This window comes from Labrus bergylta, chromosome 12 (genome assembly GCF_963930695.1).
Source record: "Labrus bergylta chromosome 12, fLabBer1.1, whole genome shotgun sequence".
Classification (NCBI taxonomy): domain Eukaryota; kingdom Metazoa; phylum Chordata; class Actinopteri; order Labriformes; family Labridae; genus Labrus; species Labrus bergylta.
This window is the reverse complement of record NC_089206.1, coordinates 23,879,541-23,900,097: the sequence shown is the minus strand read 5'-3', so window position 1 is coordinate 23,900,097 and position 20,557 is coordinate 23,879,541. Positions and strand designations below refer to the sequence as shown.

Here is a 20,557-nt window from a genome sequence, read left to right as displayed (position 1 = left end):
CCAAGTGATACGAGGTTAATTCACCTTTAATCTCAGTTGCGGGGACAAAGGTGTTGATGAAATGTTGAAATAAATCAGAGACAAGATAACTGAATTTAGAACAATACAAAAACATTTCTATGGCATGAACTATGGACCAACAGAGCTTAATTATATGTGTTTTAATTCTGTCTTATCAAAAAGCGGGGAGGGTGCTATCTTTTTAAGGAATGAATGGAGCCTATTACTACCACTTCATGAATCCAGGATGACTCCTTTGATAGATCTGACTCACTCTGCTATTGTACACTGAAATGGAGAACGCATAATTTCAGATGAAGTCATTTTTCAAAAAGATTTAACACTTAAGGAAAAAGTAGTCAAATCAAACCATTAATATAACTACAAGAGAGCTATGATAGTTGTACCTCAGTTATTAAGATCACCAAGACCAGACATGAAAGGAAAAAAAAAACACCCACACCAGCTCCTATGATGTGAAATTAGCATTTGTTGGCTGTGATTGTGCATGGTTATGCATTAGCAGCACAATGCTTTGACACGCTCCTTCTCGGGAGCTGTGCGCTCTGACTGGGAGGCGCGCTGGAGTGGCCGACACAGGGATTAACAGGAGCGAGGGATAAAAAGGCAGCATCACAAGGACCATGATACCTGTGGAGCACTTATGAATGGAGAGTCTTGCTTACAAATGACTGCTGCTCAGTTTTTTTCTGTTGGATATTGCTTCCCTTTCAGGATCTCGAAGAAGAAAAAGGGATTTGTGAGAGGCAGAAGAGCTGCAGCTCAGCAAAGGACTTGCTGATGCTGTACAATCTCACTTCTGTGAGGTGAGGTGTAATTCTCAGCATTGGTCCTTGTTCTTTTTCATCTTCAGTTGTTCCTCTCACCAGCACGGCTCTCGAATGCCTGGTCGAGCATTTCTCTCCGTGTTTCCCTCCTCCAGTGGCTGTCATCATTGTGACTTGCTGCTTCGAAAACCACCCTCTGTCAGTCATCGCTCATTCTGGCTCCTAGCTGTGGATCAGTCAGGGACATGCTGGAGAGGATGGAGAGATGAGTGAAACTGTGTTGGTTATTTTGATACTGGCGGCAGTGGAAGTAAACCCAGGGCTTCTGGATATATTTATGCCAAAGGAAGAGGGTGATTTCTACAAGTGGAGAACAGTTTGGATAGGAAGAGGGTTGGATGGATTCTCAACACAATACCTCAGTTGACAATGAACCTGTAGTGAGAGTGTTTGCTGTCAAGGAGGACCAGTTTAGGTTTTCTTATTGCTGCCTGAAGAAGAGCCTCCAGGAGCTGCTCCATTGATTGTTGCTAACCAGCACGATGGCTGACTCTTACACTTCCAGCTTTGTGGGAAGCTACAACAGCAACTCTTCAACCACCAGCGCTTGGAACATCACCGGCAGCGGCCCTTGGCTGTTGGCCTTCATGCTCACAATCATCATCCTCATGACGATTTGTGGGAACATGTTGTTGATCGCTTTGGTGTTTGCCCATCGCTCTTTGCGTTGCACCTCAAACTGTTTCCTTGTTTCTCTGTTCCTGTCTGACCTCATGGTGGCCCTGGTGGTGATGCCTCCAGCCATGCTCAATGTGCTCTGCGGGGCCTGGGTTCTGTGGCCAGCCTTTTGCCCAATTTGGCTTTGCTTTGACGTCATGTGCTGCAGCGCCTCCATCCTCAACCTGTGTGTGATCAGCCTGGACCGCTACCTCTTTATCATCTCGCCGCTGCGCTACAAGCAGAGGATGACCCCGCCTCGGGCATTGCTTCTGGTAGGAGCTGCCTGGGGTTTGGCAGCTTTGGCCTCCTTCCTGCCTATTGAGATGAAATGGCACAGCTTAGGTCACTGGAGTGGACAATCGTCTGTTCCTGGTTTAGGCAGTAGCAACACCAGCGCTTACTTCGACACACTGTACCCTGCATCCTACTTTCAGCTGTCACCGTCAGGAGGCCTTTCTTTCCAGTGTCGCCTGAGGGTCACCCTTCCCTTTGCCCTGGTGGCATCTGTACTCACTTTCTTTTTGCCCTCCAGCGCAATTTGCTTCACCTACTGCCGGATTCTTCTAGCAGCAAGAAGGCAAGCGAAGAGGGTGGCAGCACTTAGCCACCCACCACACCCACATCCGTCACTCGGGGAACCCTCCAGGCCTCCTTCACCTGGGATGGCAGCAGGCATAGCTCAGCCGGACGGAGACGACTGCAGTCACCAGGAGCCTCCTGTGTCTCAAAATGTACCGGTAAGAAACAGGGACCAAACTGTACAACAAACCAGTCAAGGTGAACAAATTCAATTACTTTTTTAAAGATTTTATTGGGGCTTTTATAACTTTATTAGATAGGACAGCTTTAGAGAGACAGGAAATCTGGGGAGGGGGGGGTGAGAATGACTTGCACCAATTAGCGACAGGACTGGGAGTAGAACCGGCAACAAGTGCAACAAGGACTCTCTACATGAGGCACCTGCTCTGCTGACTGAGCAAAACACACACCCCACAATATATTCTATTTTTTAGTACAATTTCTAAGAAGAAGGCAGACTGTGATGCCTCAGCAGTGATTCAAAAATAGCAGACTGGCCTTTAAAGTGGAACAGAACTTAATGAGAGTAGGAGCTGAAAAGGTTGCGAGAGGCGAAGGTGGCGCAAAGATCATAACCAAATTACACTTGTCCATCTATTGCAAGATTTCTCAAGCTTGACATTTTGAAGTTTTATATAACACCGTTCATATCTACCATTCCCCTAAAGTACAAATTTCACCATTAAAATCCACTCCACAGTTAAGTATCATTGGAGTGCAGCAATTTCTTCCTGGAGATTCAATTTTATGTGACAATAAGCCGCTGCTGCTTTCAATTGGTAAAGCCTTTAGAAAAGCTGCAGGAAAGCTTGTTTTTGGCTGCCAAATTAGAATTTTTACCTACAGGACATTTTGAGTCTAGACACGCTTGACTTTTCTGTTATGTTTGATTATAAAGGCACTTTAAAGTTTACCAGTTAGAAAAGTATGACTGACTTCGACTTCTTTTGTGCAAAGAACGTTGTGTGCACTATTGCTTGGACATCATGGTGCAGGTGTAAAAGTGTTCACACATGTGTGTCGTATCATGATAGGATGTTCCCTTTCTCAATGAAAAGGATCAGTGTGAAGGTTTGCATCCTTTCAATCGAGGCTTTGCAGTCATAAAAGAGAAGTGATGTGAAAGGCTGTTGTATAGCTGCATATCACTGAACATGAACCAATACAAAACTATGTGTGACTGCAGGAACTGTGAGATGAAGTCATTCCTAAACTTTCATTCATTTAGAAATTAATTCATAAATAAATGTAAATGTTTCTGCTGAAGCTGGTATATGATTTTAAATCAAAAAACATTATGCTCTTCAGTTAGTTAAACCATGGAGTGTCTTTAAAAAAGTAGGGACGCAGGGGAAGGGAAGAGGTCTAAAACCTGCCATGACAGCTTACATAGAAAATTGCAGACATTGTGACAGATGTGCTACCCTCGTCTGAAAGGGTCACAGCCACATCGTCTGTCACATTTGCAGGCAGTAGATTCACACACGCACAATAGAACAGTCAGTTCTGATCTGGTTCTCAAAGAAGCTGCTGAATTTAGTCTAACCCTGTGACATTAAGTTCTTCCATTAGATCGTTTGTTGAATAATCTCTTTTGTTTATTCATAATAAAAAATATACATCAGCCCAAAAGTACATGTCCTTTTAAAATGTCCTGTGCATATTTTTTTCACATTTTCCGCCAAAAAAATGAATGAAGCCGGAAATGTTTGGTTTCGTTTGGCAGCTTAACAAAAGTTTAAACTCAAATTCTATGGTTTCAAGTATTTGGCTTACAGCTTGAATGGCAGATAATTGTTTCACCATAATTCTCTTCTAGGCATTAAATTAAGAAATTATCAAAAAAAATGGATATTTGGAGAAATGTGCTTACTTTCCGAGGGTTAGATGCGAAGAAATCTGTGTGTTAGTGATGGATCTAAGCAGATGCTTAGCTTAGCATAAATGCTAACTCTGTGCAACACTTAGCCTAGCTCTGTCCAAATTAAAAGAATCTGGTGTTTCGACATTACTTTCCCTTTAACAAGATAAATGAAAACACAAGATTTTGGCTTAAAGCTCCAAAATGTTGCAGCTCGTAACTCCCTGAAATAAATAAACACCAAACGTCTTCCTTTTACTCTCAACAGATAAAACGAAACAAGTGCTTGTGGCTGTTCATGTCTCAGAGCTAATCTTAGCCAAGCTCACTGTTTGTTCTAGAGATTTACACAACTTTGCACAAAGATTGTAGTTATCTTCATCAAAATCAATAAAGCAAATAATTAACCAAAAATGATTAATCATTTTGTTCATTTTGGCCACAAGCTTGCTTCAGTGCATATATTAAACAAAATACCAATAAAGGGAAAGTAAATTTACATTGTAACTGTTTTATTTTCTGTCTACAGCCGTCAGTGACCAGTGAGCGTCGTCTGGCTCACAGGCAGGGTCGGAGGGCGCTAAAGGCCAGTCTGACACTTGGAGTCCTCCTGGGACTTTTCTTCAGTGCGTGGCTACCTTTCTTCATCACCAACATGGCTCAGGTGAGATGAGCAACCAGACACAGAACATAAGTCAATAAATAAAAAAAGAAGAAAGCAAGTCACAAACTCTGTGGCTGAAAAACGTATATAACAGCAAAGTACTGTAAAATGCAGTTCCTTGTATGGCCACTTGAGGTTGTCTCAAAAGAGACTCCCTTTCATAGACCTCCATTTTATAATACTCAATTTTACAGCAGGAATAAACTCGCATATACAGACTAAAAGAAAAACACTTTTGGTATTGATAGTTACTTTTTAAAGATAATTTGCCCAAATGGAGTAAGGCTAAGTCGTGCATATTTAAAGGCGTCTGACAGATATGGGCTTGAAGCTGTCACATTAGCTTATTCAATTCACTGAATTTGACCTCTATGGTAGGTCCTATTTGTCTAAATATGGTCACAAATAACTAACAATAACAATATGACAAATGAGGATGGCAAAAACTGTCTGCCTCACAAACCTGTGGGTGTCATCGAGGTGGCTTTGTCCAGAAACATGAAATATCAATCTGATGCGTAAAACAAATCATGGATGATAAATATATAATTTGACGAGCTTGGAGAGGGGATTGGCTTTAAAGGGTCCAGGTTGCCTTTGCACATTTGATTTTCAGCACTGTTCAAATAGCCTCGGGTAGATTTCCTCTTTTTGAATAGCTCTTCTAATCCATACATCCCAGTGACTCACAGTTGTGGGGCACTAAAACAGTGTGAAGTAAATGCATTATAAAAATGAGAAAGAAGTGCACAGGCACAAAAAAAAAAAACACTTGGATACTGTTCTATTTTTGTAATGGCCATCCTTGGCGTCACATCCTCGCCAAGCGATCCAACAAAGAAATAGATTGGCATTTCAGCTTTGTGTGGCTGACTCACAGTGAAAACAAAGAACACAATAAACACTGATGTGCCGTTAATAATTGGTCTTATTTTTAAGTTGTTGATTTCGATCTGATTAGACAACCTCACACACTCATTACTCAGCGGGCAGACAGAGGCGGACATGGAAAAAAAAAACCTGAGCGAGAGTAAATGAATGTCAGAAAACAGCTTCATCTAAATTGGTAATGACACTTGTCCTGTTTTTCAAGCTTTCAATGATCCAGTCATTTTGATTTCCCATCTGTGCCCTCTCGCTTCTCCCCTGCACAACATAGAGCACAGAGACTTGACTGTGTCTGCTCTCTCCTTCCTTTTCACACTCAATGTGGTGTGTGAAACGCACCCCTCCTTTCCCGTCCTGCTCCCACCGCCTCCCCATCTCATCTCGATAGTATTGGAAGCTCTCCTCTAACAGCTGTCTCCTCCTTCAATGTCCTTATCTAAAATCTAAATCTAAAGGTTCAAACGGCAAACACTGTTAACCAAAAAGACACAAATGTGTTTTAAAGTCCCATTCAGGGAGAATGAGACGTTTCAAAGAAAGACGAGAAGTGATTTGTGGGTGGGGGGAAAACAACCCTTCCTTTTTTTTTTTTTTAATAGGAATACATTTGAATAATTTTACATTTGTTTATCTAGTTCTTCCTTTCTGTGTATATTTCCTTCAGAGCTAAATTATTATCTTCCATTTTTTTTGTTACTCTCAAGCTACATCAAATCAAAAACACACAAGTTCATTAAATGAATGACGTATGAGTCAATGAATGGGAATGATTGGCTTAAAAAAAATACTAAAACTCATCCATAAAGCAGAAGTGAACATATTTTTTCTTTATTTAAATTAAATTTCGGCCATAAAATAATATTAATTTAGGTGACTTAAAAAAATGTTTTTCTAAATGTGTCTGCTTTGTCAGGTTATGGTTTGAATGTCTCTTTCTGTGATTCATTCGTCTCGTGTTGTATTTTAGTTTGATAATAGAATATTTTGGATACTCCATGTGTCATTTCGTACCTCATTTATTTTCTACAGCTTTATTTCTGCAATAAATTATCCACAATCTTTCATTAAATGTATTTCTGTCACCTCGATGCCTTCAATTATTTCCACCGTCTTCATTCAGGCAGTGTGCGAGTGCGTCCCTCTTGCACTCTTTGACGCCATCACCTGGCTGGGATACTGCAACAGCACGATGAACCCCATCATCTACCCGCTCTTCATGAGAGACTTCAAGCGAGCTCTGGGGAAGGTCCTGCCCTGCTGTTTCTCGAGGTCAATCAGAAGACCCTCACCGGCGCTCTCCCTTTCCCTCAGAAACTCAGGAGAGCCAAACAACGCCAGCAGCCCCCCCTCTCCGCTGGCCTCTGACCCCACACACCCTCCCGCCACCGCAACGGACGCTGTCAACCTGCTGGATGCTGAACACGCTGGCATCGAGCTGCCTCTGCTGCTGCCCAATCAGGTCGAGAGTCTTGATTAAACGCCAATTATGTAAAAAAAAAAAAAAAAAAAGTCAGTAAATGTTTCCTGTCAGGGTTTAAGTATTAAGCCTAATGTTTGTGCAGCAGTGGTGAAGGGGTTTTGACCTAAGAAGCAAAAAGAGATTTGTATTTGATTTAAAAATGTGTTCATGAATCATTTTGAACACACCACATCAAACATTGTCAACCAATCCGATTGTTTGCTCAGCTGTGGTGATGCTCTGCCACATGAGCTGCAGAGCAGAGTGATGTACATGAAGAGTTGAAGAGCGCTCTGTTGGACAAACTAAGGGATTAAACTATTTCTTATCAACCACAACAGGTTTTATATGCCTTGTACTTATGGTTAAAAAAAAGTGTGCGATAACAACATACTGTATATTTGAACATCTGTATATCTGCCCAGTGATTTTGGTTACAACAGACAAAAATTCAGAAAGCGTCAAATAATGCCTTTCTTTCTGATAATGAAAAATGATGAGTAGGCTACTTGTTCCCCCACGATTTAAGAGGTTTTGACCTAAAATACATTAAAGGCTTTATATGTGATTTTCACATTTAAATGTAATATAAATCAAGTATATCCTCTGGAAATAACTCTGTGAGTCATGAGTGTCTACAATGGGTGTAACACCCGAGTCCCACTGTCTGTGATGTTTTCAGAGTTTTCAGAGTCCTATCTTCACTTTGTTTACATCGTCAGGACGGCCGGCTGACTCCTCCCCTTTATAAAAGTTGTTTAATTGAGGGACTAGAGAAAAGAAGAATAACATACTGTACTCACTGCTTAACTGTGTTTCTAGATCACACTCATTTCAGTTAAATTTACATGCATTGATAAGATACGAGCATAATAAAGATCGCTAGCATTAGCATGCTAACCCACAATGCACCGCGAGTTGTTTTGGTTTCATGCTGGTGCTCAAGGGCGACATCTGCTGGATCAAAAGATCACATATAAAGCCTTTAAAGAGGATCATACTTTGAAATGAAATCAAAATGGTCTTAGAAAAATGTCTATGGATCCTAGAGTCAGACCAATATGAGAATTTTTGAGACCGACACAAACACTGCTTTTAGAGGAACATTTCAACAATTACTGATGTGGAAAGCCGATACTGGACTTTAAAAATCTAGTTTAATTCCCCTGATTTAACATGGATTTGACTCTGCAAAGGTCCTCAGAGCGCTGTTTGTTATATTTGACCCTATTATGCTTTTTCAAGCACTGCTAGCGTGGACGGCTCATCGGTGACGCTCTGCTACAGAAGCTGCAGACATCGCTGAGAGTTGAGAGCTCTGTTATACTAACGGAAGAATAAGACCATTTATAATCACCCACAACATCCGCCATTCATAAGCCAGATATCAAAATACCAGAATTTTCTTATTGGCCATTTAATCGGTGAACCTTTATCATGGTTGGACTCCGACACACACATATTTACTCATTACTTCCAAACATAAATGATGGTTGAGGAAACGGATATAGGTGCATTACCAACGCACTGAAGTCGGGGGTTAAAACTATAAAAAAAGTATCATCTTCAGTTCACAATGTAACTTTACGTCAGTCAGCACTTCACATTTAAAGGGTCAGGAAAAGGAGAAATAAAGACCTTGAAGAAGACACATCCGCTGCACTTCCCCCTTTAGCCTCATGAAAATTAAATGACTGTGATAATATCCATAGCAACTGAGACGTCTCCTGAAAATAATAAGGCTTGAGAGGAACACAGATGTCACCTTTTTGGAGCGTCCTTCCAACACCTGCAAAACACACATATTATTCATAGCTATTAGATGTCACAGCGAGGTCCGACAATAAATTGTCAAACATTATTTACAGTTTATACAAAAATCGACTTCATTGACAAGAATTCTGAATTGTCATTAATTTATAAGACTGGTTAAAAACACCATTTGGCAGTTCAGTCAGAGGCTTTTCATTGAGAGGCTGCCATATGTGTGCATTGTGATTCCCATCTCTGGCATGTCAGAGTGTTGAGAGGGGATTATTCTCTTGGATAAAGCCCCGTTGCTTAAAAAAAACTTGAGAAGACGAGATTTTACAGGGAAGCAGCTGGTGCTGTAACATGCTCTTTACAAGTTCGGCTGCTGTTGTTTGTGTGTGTGCTCTGTCGTCCATTGTGTATCATCCCAGCTCCATGAAGCGTGTTCATTATCAGGATCATCTTCCACATCACGCCGGCTATTTAAATCAGAGGCCGAGCTGCCATTTGCAGCATCCTCCTCCTCCTCCTCCAAAGTTAAATGGTTCATCTGTTCTGTTTGATTTTCTGATTCTGTTTGATTTAATGAGTCTAGAAGGTCAGAAATGTCAGGGATATCCCAACCGTCAACCGCATCCTCAGTCTCTGCAGCCTCTTTCACCTGTGCAGCCGCGTCTTCTGCACACGTCCCGGCCGCCTCACTCTCCGCCTGGTTAAGCGTCTCAGTCGATTGTTTCTCATCAGGGGTTTTGGCGGGGATTCCCACTGTCTCCTTTGTGAGAGTTTCCGTCTGAGGAAGAACTAAAGACGCTCCTGAGACTTCTTTAGTGGGAACTCCTACCGCCACCAGGATGGTGTCCATCTGACGCATGTAGTCCAGGTGGCCGTTCACCTGTGAAGCCAAGACATGGTCAAAAAGGGAAAACACATTTCTTTGTAAATAACAGGCTATTACATCTTTTAAAAAAACATTTGCTTAAATCAGGTCAAATTTGAACAATTGAGCAGGTGTACCATAACGGTGCTTCAGTCGTGTCAAGAACATTTTTACTCTTTTTTTTTTTTTTTTTTTTCAGTTGTGTGATATTAAAAGCCTCTGAGATTTACACCTGGTTCAACAGAACAACTCCCATGATGAATAACACTGGAGCCTGAAGGTTCATATGGAGTCATGTTGGTTATTGAAGAGCAGAAAGTCATTGCTGTGCCAGCAGGGGCCTTATTTTCTTTTTAAAATGGTACAACCGTCTGTTTTAAAGTGCCAATAAAGTTCTGTATTTATACTGCAAACGTTTTTATCATTATTGCACCTTTATCTTTAGAACACTTCAATGAACCAATCACAATCAAGTTTCGTATAAAGCTCCACTATAATATTGTTTTGTATTTTCCCTTTACTGCTCTATCTCATGAAATCCGTCAGCAGGACCTCACAGCGTCATGATTTTTCTTAAAAAGCAACAACCTTCAGATGCTTCAAAAACTCCACAGCTTGAAGGTGCTTTTTTTATTCAGAGATCTTAAGAGGGTCTAATATAAATATAAGCTGTGACTCACCACTGAGGAAAGATCGACATTGATTAGACGCCGATCCTGGATGTTGATTGGCTGTAGCCCAGCAACAGACATTTGTGCAGACGAACTTCGATAAAGGTACCCCAGGAGCCAGTCTCCTCTGATAGGTAGGAAAATAGTTCATTTATGTCATACTTAAATCACAGTTTCCGACAGAATAAGGACTAGTATATAAAAAATATGAACATTTAATGAATGAAGCTCTGTTGGATTACCTGCAGTAACCATTGACTATTTTTCCAGCCACCACCCTGGTCATTCTCTCCCACGCCTTTTCAGAGCCATCCACAGGGGCGCCCAAGAGAACCACATCCTCCACAACTCCTTCACTACCTGAGGATTTACAACAACAAAGGACTCAACGAGTTTGTCAGGAAGAGTTCAAACGGAAGAGAAAAGTTATATATATTAAAAAGAAAATGGACACAAAATGGACACAAATAAATCAATCTCAATATATTGAAAAGTATCCATCACAGTACATAACATCCCTCCAGATTCTCACTTTAAAAAGCTGCTCCCTTCATATGTGTTTTATCCATAGAGAGATGTTCATACCTTGGCCATCATTGGCCAGCTCCTGTAGACAATAGTAGATAACTCTGGCCCCGAGACTGAAACCAATCAGACTCACAGGTCGCTTCCCCTTTAAACACAGAAAGAAAGAGAGTCTCTTTATCCTCCTTGTGTTACAGGTCACAGGTTTTATTTTCTCTTCTTTGCTTAATGAATATAGAATTCCAGTTTTGTTCATAATCTTTAAACAAACTGAACTAATCACCCTTCCACATTAACAGCTGACATAATATCATAGAACTATTTGTACAAGTGTGTTGTAACAAGGGTAACGTGTTGTACACTACCTGCTGTCTGCTTCTTAGAACCTGAGCCAGGTGTTTCCCCACCTCCGCTGAGCGGTTCAGACAGACACACCAGGGGTGGTCGATGACGCTGGCTGCTGCCAGCAGAGACGCAGGCCACGTCAGAGCTGCCACAATGCCTGCAATTATGATAGTATAAAAAAAACAATGATGCAGATCCAATACAATGAAAGCACGATGGCTTGATAAGATAATAATAATAATACATTTATTTATAAAGTGCTTTAAATCAAAGTGCTGTACAAAGCAATACAGTTAAAATACAGGAAAAAACAAACAGAGAAATCATGACTCATACTCAACAGTAAACAGATGGGTCTTTAATTTTGCTTTAAAAACCTCAACAGAACAAGCCTGCCTAATGTCCAGAGGTAAACTGTTTCAAAGTGTCGGTGCAAGATAGTCAGGATCGTTTAACAGGAAGAGGTCATCGCTGACAATCAACGCAGCAAGGATTTGAGTTTTTCGCTTACAGATTAGAACAAATATTTCACCACGGGCACAAAACACTCCTGTGTCCAAATACCCGATCCACTCAACAGACTTAAGTGCTTTCTGCTTGATAATCCTCCTACCTGAGAGCACTGTGTACTTGAGTGCTTCCTGGGCCACGATGCTGACCAGCCCGTCCAGCAGAGAGGCCATGGCTGATCCCAGATCTCTGAGAAAACGTGACTCCCACACCAAGCAGTACTGCTCCCCACACTCGCCCAGGTTGCACCACGGCGCCTGGAATGAACCTGGAGGACAGTCCACGTGTTTTTGACAGAAGGATAAGAAGAAGCAGCACTTAAGTTGAGTGTTTTTTAGGCATTATTTATGAAGGCATTGCTCCGCTTTTAAATTGAGTGTTTTTTTTTTTATACTGGGAGAGAACATTGTGGTGTTATGCAAACGCAAAACTTGAGTGTTTTTTTTTTTTTTTTTTGCATAATCTATTGCAAAGACTCCACTGTATAGTTTCTGAACATAATGTGGGGAGCTGTGAACATCATTACTATGTCATTCTTTGTCAACATTGTTTTGCTTCATTTTTGGACTAAATTCAGAGTAGTCTCAATAACAAGGATCTTTGCACTTCAGACTCACAAACCAATTAAATTAAAACACTGGTATCTGAATAATAGAATATCTTACTTACAAACAATGTAGCCTCTCTACCTTGTGTAAAAAGTTATTCATAAATCCTATATCCATAAAGTTTGTATAGTCCAAGCCAGTGGTTCTCAACTGGTGGGTCGGGACCCAAAAGGAGGTCGTGGAGCTGTTTTCAGTGGGTCTTGAATTTGTGCCTGGAAAAAATGTTTCTAAGACAAATTTTTGAAGGTCTCTGTCTCATCTCGGAATCAAAGCATCTTGTCTCGGTCTAAGACTGGGCTAACTTCAGATTTTAAATCAAGACCGATCAAGACAATCACTGACAGTCTATTCTTCCACATCATTACTGGGATTAGACACAGGTACAGGAAAATGCCCACTTACTGTATTTACCACTGCAGAGCCAACCAGTCACTGCGATGGTCAGGTGTAGATGTTTCCCAGAACGGAGAGGCAGGAATTCAAACTCTTCTATTGCCCCAACACATTTATTCATTTTATAACCTGGAGGGACAACGTGTGAAAATGAAATGAAGGCAGAAAGGAGCAAAAAATCAAGAAGAAGAGGATGGAAAACAGCGATGGACAAAATAACAACAAAAACCTTTGTTTGTAAAGTTCAGTCACTCATGTGTCATCCAACACCCTTACCTGTCAATCCAGCTCCTGCTGCTCCAAACAGAGAGGCCATGATTGCAATGCCAGCGGCTGAGCCCAGTGCAGCGGCCCCTCCAGCCCCGATCACAGCCCCGGCCCCTGCTGCCACAAACGGAGCTGCCAGCCCACCTGTCACACCTGGCAGAGGCACAGAGAACAGAGAGCTACTCAAAGCCCATTTCTGTATGCAAAGGTGTAATTACCTCTCTGCATGAATGTCATGATTCTCATCCAGAGGTTTCTGTTCAATTGAAACGACATATAAAGAAACAAAAGAATGCAGCTTGTAAACACTTGAAGCAGGAATAGTCACCTATCACGGTTCCCCCGCCCACGGTCGCTAATCCAATCAGGAGGTAGCGTCGTAACTTTCGCCCTCGTTCTCTCCTCTGCCGCCGAGAGGACTCCTCTCTAATGGAGTCAGAAACATGCAGATCATTTGTATCAGATCAAATATTCACCATACAAAAAAAAAAAAAATTCAAATGACTCTTCTGTTGTCTTAAAGACAGAAACTTAAAAACATAAATAAGCTGCTTGTTTATGCCACATAACTGTCTCAATGCATTGGTGTGACTGATTGGTGTGGAGGCCTGAACAGCCTTTGTTTAAATTTTCCAAAACAAACATTCTCAATGTGATAGAGATTTGAGTTAGTGCACGAGCCCCATGTACAGAGGCTTTAGTCCACGAGAGCAGGTGGCCTGGGTTCAAGTACGACCTATGGCTCCATTTTTGCATGTCACTCCCCTCTTTCTTTCTCCCTGATTTCTGACTCTATTGTTGTCCTAGCTCTCCAATAAAGACACAAAAATCCCCAAAAAATATTTTAAAAACAAAGAAATCAGGGTGAGATTTTTTTAGGTTGAAAAAAACTTACATATGTACAGGTTTGGCCACAGGGGGCGCAATAAATGACTAACATAAAGTTCTTCACAGGAGCTTTAAGTGAATAGATGTTTCTATTATTGGTGGTGTAAAAGCTACCAGCTTCTGACTCAGACACATTCATCAGTCATCCATCTTACTCGCTCTCCTCTCCGGCTTCATACAGTCTCTCTCCCACCGTTCCCTCAAACTCCTCCAGCTGCTGAGGAAGGACTCGCAGCAGGCAGCTGACATGACGGATCAGGACCCTCGCTCTGGCATCATACTGACCTGTGATCATGACAAGCCATGGAAGTTAGAAAATAACAGGCTAAAAGGAATGTCCACAAAGAGATGTATTAATTAACCAAAGGTTTCTTACCGTCTTTGACTGAAAAAGACACCAGATCCTGAAAAAAATCAGAGTGAGAACTCATTCAAATAGATGTTTTTTTTAATCTAGACACAAAGAAATACAATATCCTTCCAATACTGTTATTAAAAATAAAGAGCTTAAATGTGTTTTTGCAACATTATATTGCCACTGTGTTTAATTATATACAGTAAGATAAATATTTGCACCAAGAATTTTTCTTGCTCCTATTATAAATATCAGGTACTGTTTATGATATCTTATTTAATTCAAGTCCCATGACAGTGGGAGTACTGCTGCTTGCTGGCTTTCTACTTTTATGTTTCTTGTTTTCTGCACCCAAAACAACAAGTCAAAGTCCTTCTATGTGTAAATTTACTTGGAGAAAAATCCTGATTCTGCTCTTGCAACAATCTTGTTTATCCACAGACACCACTAAAGTTGAATGTAATCACATCTTCTATTAGTGTTGACATTGATACCTGGATGATGGGGGTGGCCCCAGCAGCCAGCAGGGGTTCAGCATGCAGGATGGAGAGGAAGGTGTCAGAGCCCTCAAACCCCAGGCCTGACAGGAAAGCCCCCATAACGGGCATCACTGACTCGTCCAGGTTCAGCCAGCCAACCAGACCCTGCAGATACTGCTCCCTGAACCCACTGAGAAAACACACACACACACACACACACACACACACGCACACACGCACGCACACACACACACACACACACACACACACACACACACACACACACACACACAGCTCATCTCCTGAACTGAAAGGACAGTTCAGTTTTAGCATTTAGAGGGGAAAGTGATGTTGAAAATCAAGGGAATGAAAATGTCCCGGATGCCTTAAACTTTCATGCCAGAATGAATAGCCTGTAAAAAAAAATCATTCCAGTACACCAGAGCCGTGTCACAGAAAGAAAGATTAGTGGATGTTCACCCTGAGTTCAGAGAAATTCAAGGATTTTCATTTCCAGAAGCAGAGATCATTTCTTTCTCTGGGTCAGTTACTGTGGTAACCACCACTGTGGCGCTAACCCGCTCGCTGATACTGTAGGATTTCTTCAACAGACTCAGAGTCTCTCTCTCCCTCACTCTCTCTCTTTCTTTGCCTCTAGCTGAGTCTGAAAGAACCGCCTGACACACTGATTCACTTCCTCGCTCATACAGTCTTATAAAAGACGTTTCAGAGAAATTGAAGCAGACGACATCTTTAGAAGTCAAGGTTGGAAACATTTTCATTATTACGACTTCACAAACTATTCGTCATCAATGTAAGGACACTTGTCCATTCATCCTCAGCTCAGAATAAACACAGAGACTCTGTGGAAATGAATTCCGCTGTCAGGCTGGTAATCACTTCCCCGGCATTGAACCATTTTACACTGATCACTGTAAAATCACCAACGTGTACGGCACTTTAGACAAATATGACACAATTGCCACTAGTGCAGTTTTGTAAGTTCTGTAAGATTTCAACCCAGACTGTATGCACATTAAAAATCATCTTTAAACATTTTACTGTTGAAGTTTTGGACTTTGGGGTTGTGAACGGGAGGGTTTGCCGGATCAAGTCCCTGTGCAGACCAAGTCTAGAAACTGGTCTTGTAGCTGGAGAGGTTTTAGTTTACTTCCTGAGCCCTGCCGAGGTGCCCTTGAGCAAGGCACTGAACCCCCTTCACCAGGTCAGGAGAGCTCGCTGTGGGCAGCCCCCTCACCCTCACATCTCTCCGTTAGTGCATGTCTATAGGATCCTGTTTGTACGTGTGTGTGTGTATTTCAGCCTGTGTGTGTAGCATGTTCAACAACAGAGTGTAAGACTGACTTTCCCCTCATGGAATTAATAAAGTATTCTTCTTCTGTTAATTATTGTTATTAAATCTAATTCGTAAGGATGTGTCTTGGTCTCTAAAATCCTTTTAACATTCACCTTTAGTCCATCACTTTTCTGCTCTCGTGTTAACCCCTTTGAACTTCAATTAAATTAGTCTGAAAAGTGATTGTTTGATAAATAAATATTGTCTGCATAATGTCCTTTTTATATTTGACAGAATTTCAGTGACTGTGTTTGATCATTAAAAGTTGTTGGTGTAAATAAAGTAGGTTTTATAGTTAGACACACTGTGCAAATATCAATAAGTCATCCATCCTTTCCAACATGTTAGCTTTTGGATATTAGGTTCCTAACTTTCCAGAGAGACAAAAACAAATTGAAGCCATATGCAACCCCATGTTAATGTTTGCATAATTTGGAGGATACACACTGAATGTCGTGATGACATTATCTTTTTTTTTTTTGGCTGTGTTACCTGTTTTCAGGTCCAGTAAACAACTGGCCCAAAGAGACGCCGCAGAGCGCAGCACAAGCAAAGCGGCCCTGTTCAGTCAACTGTCTGCTGATAATGTCCTCTGGCCTTTGGTCACGTGGGGCATCTTGTGTTGTCTCTGCTCCTCCAGGATCTAAGGTGATACATGGACAAAGTTTAATCATTAAACTGAAGGTGGTAGTTTGATTTACGCACAACATAGAGGAAAACACTGAGTTTATATTCATACATTTTATTAATATACAGTCCATGGAGGAAAGCCAATGCAAGTGACACAGCAAGACATGTGAAAACAAAATGAATCACATGTTTAAATCTTATTATTGTGGTAGTTTGGGTACATAGACAGTGTTACAATAACGCTGTTAATTTATTTTAATCACTGTTTTTTAGTGGATCATCTACATGCCGAATTTCCCAGTAGGCCCCAATGATTCAAAATAAGTCTATTGTCATATTTATAATCATGTCAATGTGACACATGACAGATGTTGATATAACTTCCTGATAATTGACGGAAGTTTGGTTTGGTTTCAATTTAATCTCGCAAATGAGCTTCTCAAAAAGTGGGTTAAATGAAGTCTAACTTTAGGTTTCTTTCGTCTCTAATGAACTGACCTGAATACAACAATAAGAGGCTGTTTGACCCAAATGGTATGAAAACAACTTAAAATGAAGATAGTTTAATTAACTGATAGTAGTGACTTCACACAACACTTAGCTGCTAACCAGCTGTCTGTCTGAGGATGTTGTTCCCTCCGGGGTTAACTGGCTAACGGTTCACAGGGAACTTTAATAATATTAATAATCGTCGTTAATTCAATAATCTACTCTATGACCACTTGTGGGAGACATTTAAAGGATATATGTTGTACCTGGAGTATAATTTGCTCCCGTGCTGTTCTGTTTTTCCTCCATTGATGACACAACTCTGCATACTGAACTTTTGTTGCCTTCAGGTGCTTCCCCCATGCTCCGAAATCTCACGATTACACGTTAACGTGACACTCACACGTTCAAAAACCCTGTACAAAGTGAGCGAAACTCCCTAAAACCCCGCACCAATACAGCATTAAAGTCTGCAGAGGAAGCTTTAATCTCTTATATCAACCCGTGTATTGCTACTCTGTGCTATTTGGGTAAAATAAAGCGGATAAATTAATATTAGAAACATGTTTGAAAAGATTTGCTTATATATGGGGGAAAAAAACACAAAAACATCTGCTGCCACCAACTAATAATACGACTTTCTGAGTCACGATAATAATAATATTTACAGTCTATGGTAACGACAAAGCAAACTTCTCGATGATTAAACGTGGTCGTTCACAAAGAAAAAAAATCAGACATTCAAGATTTTCGATTGTACTTAAACGCATCGTCTGCCGACAACTTTGAGTGACGTAACTTCCACGTAAAATATGATGTTTTTAATAGGACAAAAATACCCAATACATCTATACATTATATAAAATAAGTGACAGTCTAATATGCAAACAATATTGTTAAAATTGAGCAATATATGAGTGTTTTTAGAAAATAAAAATTATCTATTTGAGAAGAGAAATCTTCTACGGGATCCAAAATCAGAGCCAGTACAACTATTGGCCAGTAGGTGTGAGTGTAACATATATTTTCCATTCAATATTTCTGCAGTGTTGGCTCCACTGGTCTGATTATGACAGTTGTTATTGTATGTCACTTTGATTAGCTGATGGTAATGTGAAATTGCATATTTCAGCAAGATTTCACTTACACATTTATTTTTTCAGAGTTCTTGTAGTGCGGATATCTGCCTGGGTCTTTGTGTGCACTTCTGTTCATCACAAAGGAAAGACTTTCTCTCTGATGCTCAGCGACTGTATGTTGGAATGGGGGCCGTTGTCTTTCAACCCCTCAAGGAAACGGCTTCAGCCAAGGACACAGTCACAGGCCGACTGGAATTGTTTGATTATGTTGCCAACAGCTTACAGTGCAACAGAAAGAATCATTGTGCAATGTTGTGTTGTTTGAACGTGTCTGACAGTTTCATGGTCATGTGCATAAAGAGAGACGTATGTAAAAGCTCAAGGTCAATTCGTTTAAATAACTGGAATTTAATAGAATTATATGGGGCTCTTGTTTATGTACATGATGTGAGCTACGGGTCATAAAGAGCTCCAACCAGATAGTATTAGGTTATCAAAATACAGTATAGCAGTTGTGTCTTAACCTGTCTAGGCTCAGGACCCACCACCAACTACTTAAGTTTATGAAAGTTTTCAACCATTCAGATTTTAAAGAATAATTATCAGTTTGTTAAGTCTGAATGTTGTAACAAAAACAACAACAAAAAGCACTGATGCTAAGAATAAGATCTGTTGAATGTCTCCATTACAAGTTAATATTTGAGCAAAAAGTTGATGTGCAATGCTTGAATAAATAAATAATAATAAACATAAACAAAACATATTTTGCCCCCCATGTGATGATGATTATGACATCAAGTCGGCAAGTCGGGCAGCTAATTCTTTCCCGAGTTGTTCCGACTTGAGCAGGCGTTCATGTGCATTTTCCTACACGGACATTCATTTTTTTCGATGTGTCCGACACCACATGAATGCATCATTAAATCTCAAGTCTACACCAAATCTGCATCACCACACCTGACTTTGCCACACCTGTTTAAGCCACACCCCCAACATGAGAAAAGCCTGCCTTCACGCCTGTAACTTCCTCTCCTCCATCCAAACTCAGGCTGACACAGAGAACAAAGAAAACCTAAATGTCAGAGGAAAGTGGACATGCACCTTGCTTTATTCTTTTTGTGTTGGCATTAAATGCATCATTTTGAATATAACACTTTGTTTAACATTCACATTGTTAGATTTCCTGAGTGCTGCAGAGTGCAGTGTGCAGTGGTTAGCGCTGTTGCCTCACAGAGAGGAGGTTCCTGGTTCGAGTCCCTGCTGGACAGGAGCCTCTCAGTGTGGAGTTTGCATGTTCTCCTCGTGCATGTGTGGGTTCTCTCCTGGTACTCCAGCTTCCTCCCACAGTCCAAACACATGCTTGTTAGGTTAATCAGTGACTCTACATTGTCTGTATATGTGAGTGTGGCTGGTTGTCCAGGGTGTACCCTGCCTCTTGCCCCTGGGATCGGCTCCAGCCCACTGTGACCCTGAACCGGAAAAGCAGTATACTGTACATTATGGATGGATGGATGGAGATTCCCTATGTATTTTTGTTTAGTGTGTCAATTACACCTGAGTGGACGGATTAATGATGTGAGTTTAAACGCCTAGGCATAGGCACTAATTTCACTTTTTTTTTAACATTATCTAAGATTTGTAAAATGTTGATTCCTTTCATTGTTTGTACACAGATTAAATCATCCACACCGTCTAAAAGAAAAGACACCTTTGAAACTCGTCTGCAGCGGATCCTGTGATTAAATGGGCTCTCAGCACATGATGTTCTTTGAACTGGCAGCAATCACATCTTGGTTTTCTCTTTTCTGACAGAACTCTTTGTTGTCTTGTATGTTTTCATGCACGTTCTGTGATCATTCTTTCGTTGATCTCTGACTTCCTCTCGGGTATTTTCGGCCTGTTTGGCTGCTCCTCTCGCCCACTCCCTTCCCATCTGCTTCATCAGCTCCAATTTACTGTTTACACTTGGCACTGCTCTCATCTCCATTCTCATTTTCCAGTCTGAATTCTGTACATTGACAAAGAGATCAGGGCAAGACAGGAAAAGTGTGCAAGGGCGGATTAAACCTGCACCAGGTCGTCGTCTGCAGGAACTGTTAGCACCATGAGGGGGTACTTTGTCAAAATAATATGCTGGCCTTGTCATGGAGGAATCTCCAAATCTGCCTGTGCTGTATTTGTCTGTCTCTCAAAGGCATCCTGTTTATACAGCCCCCTGAGCAGTCCCTCGTGTGTCATAAACAAGATGTAATACAGCGAGACCAGGGCTCGATTACAAAGAATAAACAACAGTTCGTCTTTATTTGGAATCCCTTTCATGCATAGAATAAATAATGATTTTTATATCAAACAGAGTAAGTACAACATATACAA

The 20,557-nt window shown here is 41.0% G+C and overlaps 2 protein-coding genes across 2 annotated transcripts; one reads left to right on the top strand and one right to left on the bottom strand.

Annotated features, from left to right (window-relative positions):
- htr6 (5-hydroxytryptamine (serotonin) receptor 6) lies at positions 1-7,156 on the top strand. Its single transcript, XM_029277757.2, has 3 exons — positions 1-2,245; positions 4,478-4,612; positions 6,621-7,156. Exons 1-3 carry the CDS (start codon positions 1,331-1,333, stop codon positions 6,975-6,977), a joined length of 1,407 nt encoding a protein of 468 aa, XP_029133590.1. The 5' UTR covers positions 1-1,330; the 3' UTR covers positions 6,978-7,156.
- Positions 7,157-7,342: 186 nt separating this feature from the next.
- On the bottom strand, positions 7,343-17,450 carry tmco4 (transmembrane and coiled-coil domains 4). The gene is made up of 14 exons (XM_020636004.3): positions 17,372-17,450; positions 16,479-16,629; positions 14,645-14,819; positions 14,172-14,199; positions 13,951-14,080; positions 13,236-13,333; positions 12,917-13,060; positions 12,650-12,769; positions 11,743-11,907; positions 11,150-11,286; positions 10,845-10,932; positions 10,502-10,619; positions 10,269-10,386; positions 7,343-9,603 (listed from the first exon to the last, which is right to left on the bottom strand). Exons 1-14 carry the CDS (start codon positions 17,412-17,414, stop codon positions 9,082-9,084), a joined length of 2,037 nt encoding a protein of 678 aa, XP_020491660.2. The 5' UTR covers positions 17,415-17,450; the 3' UTR covers positions 7,343-9,081.
- Between the last annotated feature and the right edge of the window lie 3,107 nt (positions 17,451-20,557).

Excerpts from the sequence above, each read along its gene's own strand:
- htr6 (XM_029277757.2), top strand. The coding sequence starts at position 1,331 with ATGGCTGACTCTTACACTTCCAGCTTTGTGGGAAGCTACAACAGCAAC. Across the intron at positions 2,246-4,477 it reads CTGTGTCTCAAAATGTACCG|CCGTCAGTGACCAGTGAGCG; the intron begins GTAAGAAACAGG and ends TTCTGTCTACAG. Across the intron at positions 4,613-6,620 it reads TCATCACCAACATGGCTCAG|GCAGTGTGCGAGTGCGTCCC; the intron begins GTGAGATGAGCA and ends GTCTTCATTCAG.
- tmco4 (XM_020636004.3), bottom strand. The coding sequence starts at position 17,414 with ATGGAGGAAAAACAGAACAGCACGGGAGCAAATTATACTCCAG. Across the intron at positions 14,200-14,644 it reads GGGCCACCCCCATCATCCAG|GATCTGGTGTCTTTTTCAGT; the intron begins GTATCAATGTCA and ends GATTTTTTTCAG. Across the intron at positions 10,933-11,149 it reads TTCTAAGAAGCAGACAGCAG|GGGAAGCGACCTGTGAGTCT; the intron begins GTAGTGTACAAC and ends CTGTGTTTAAAG.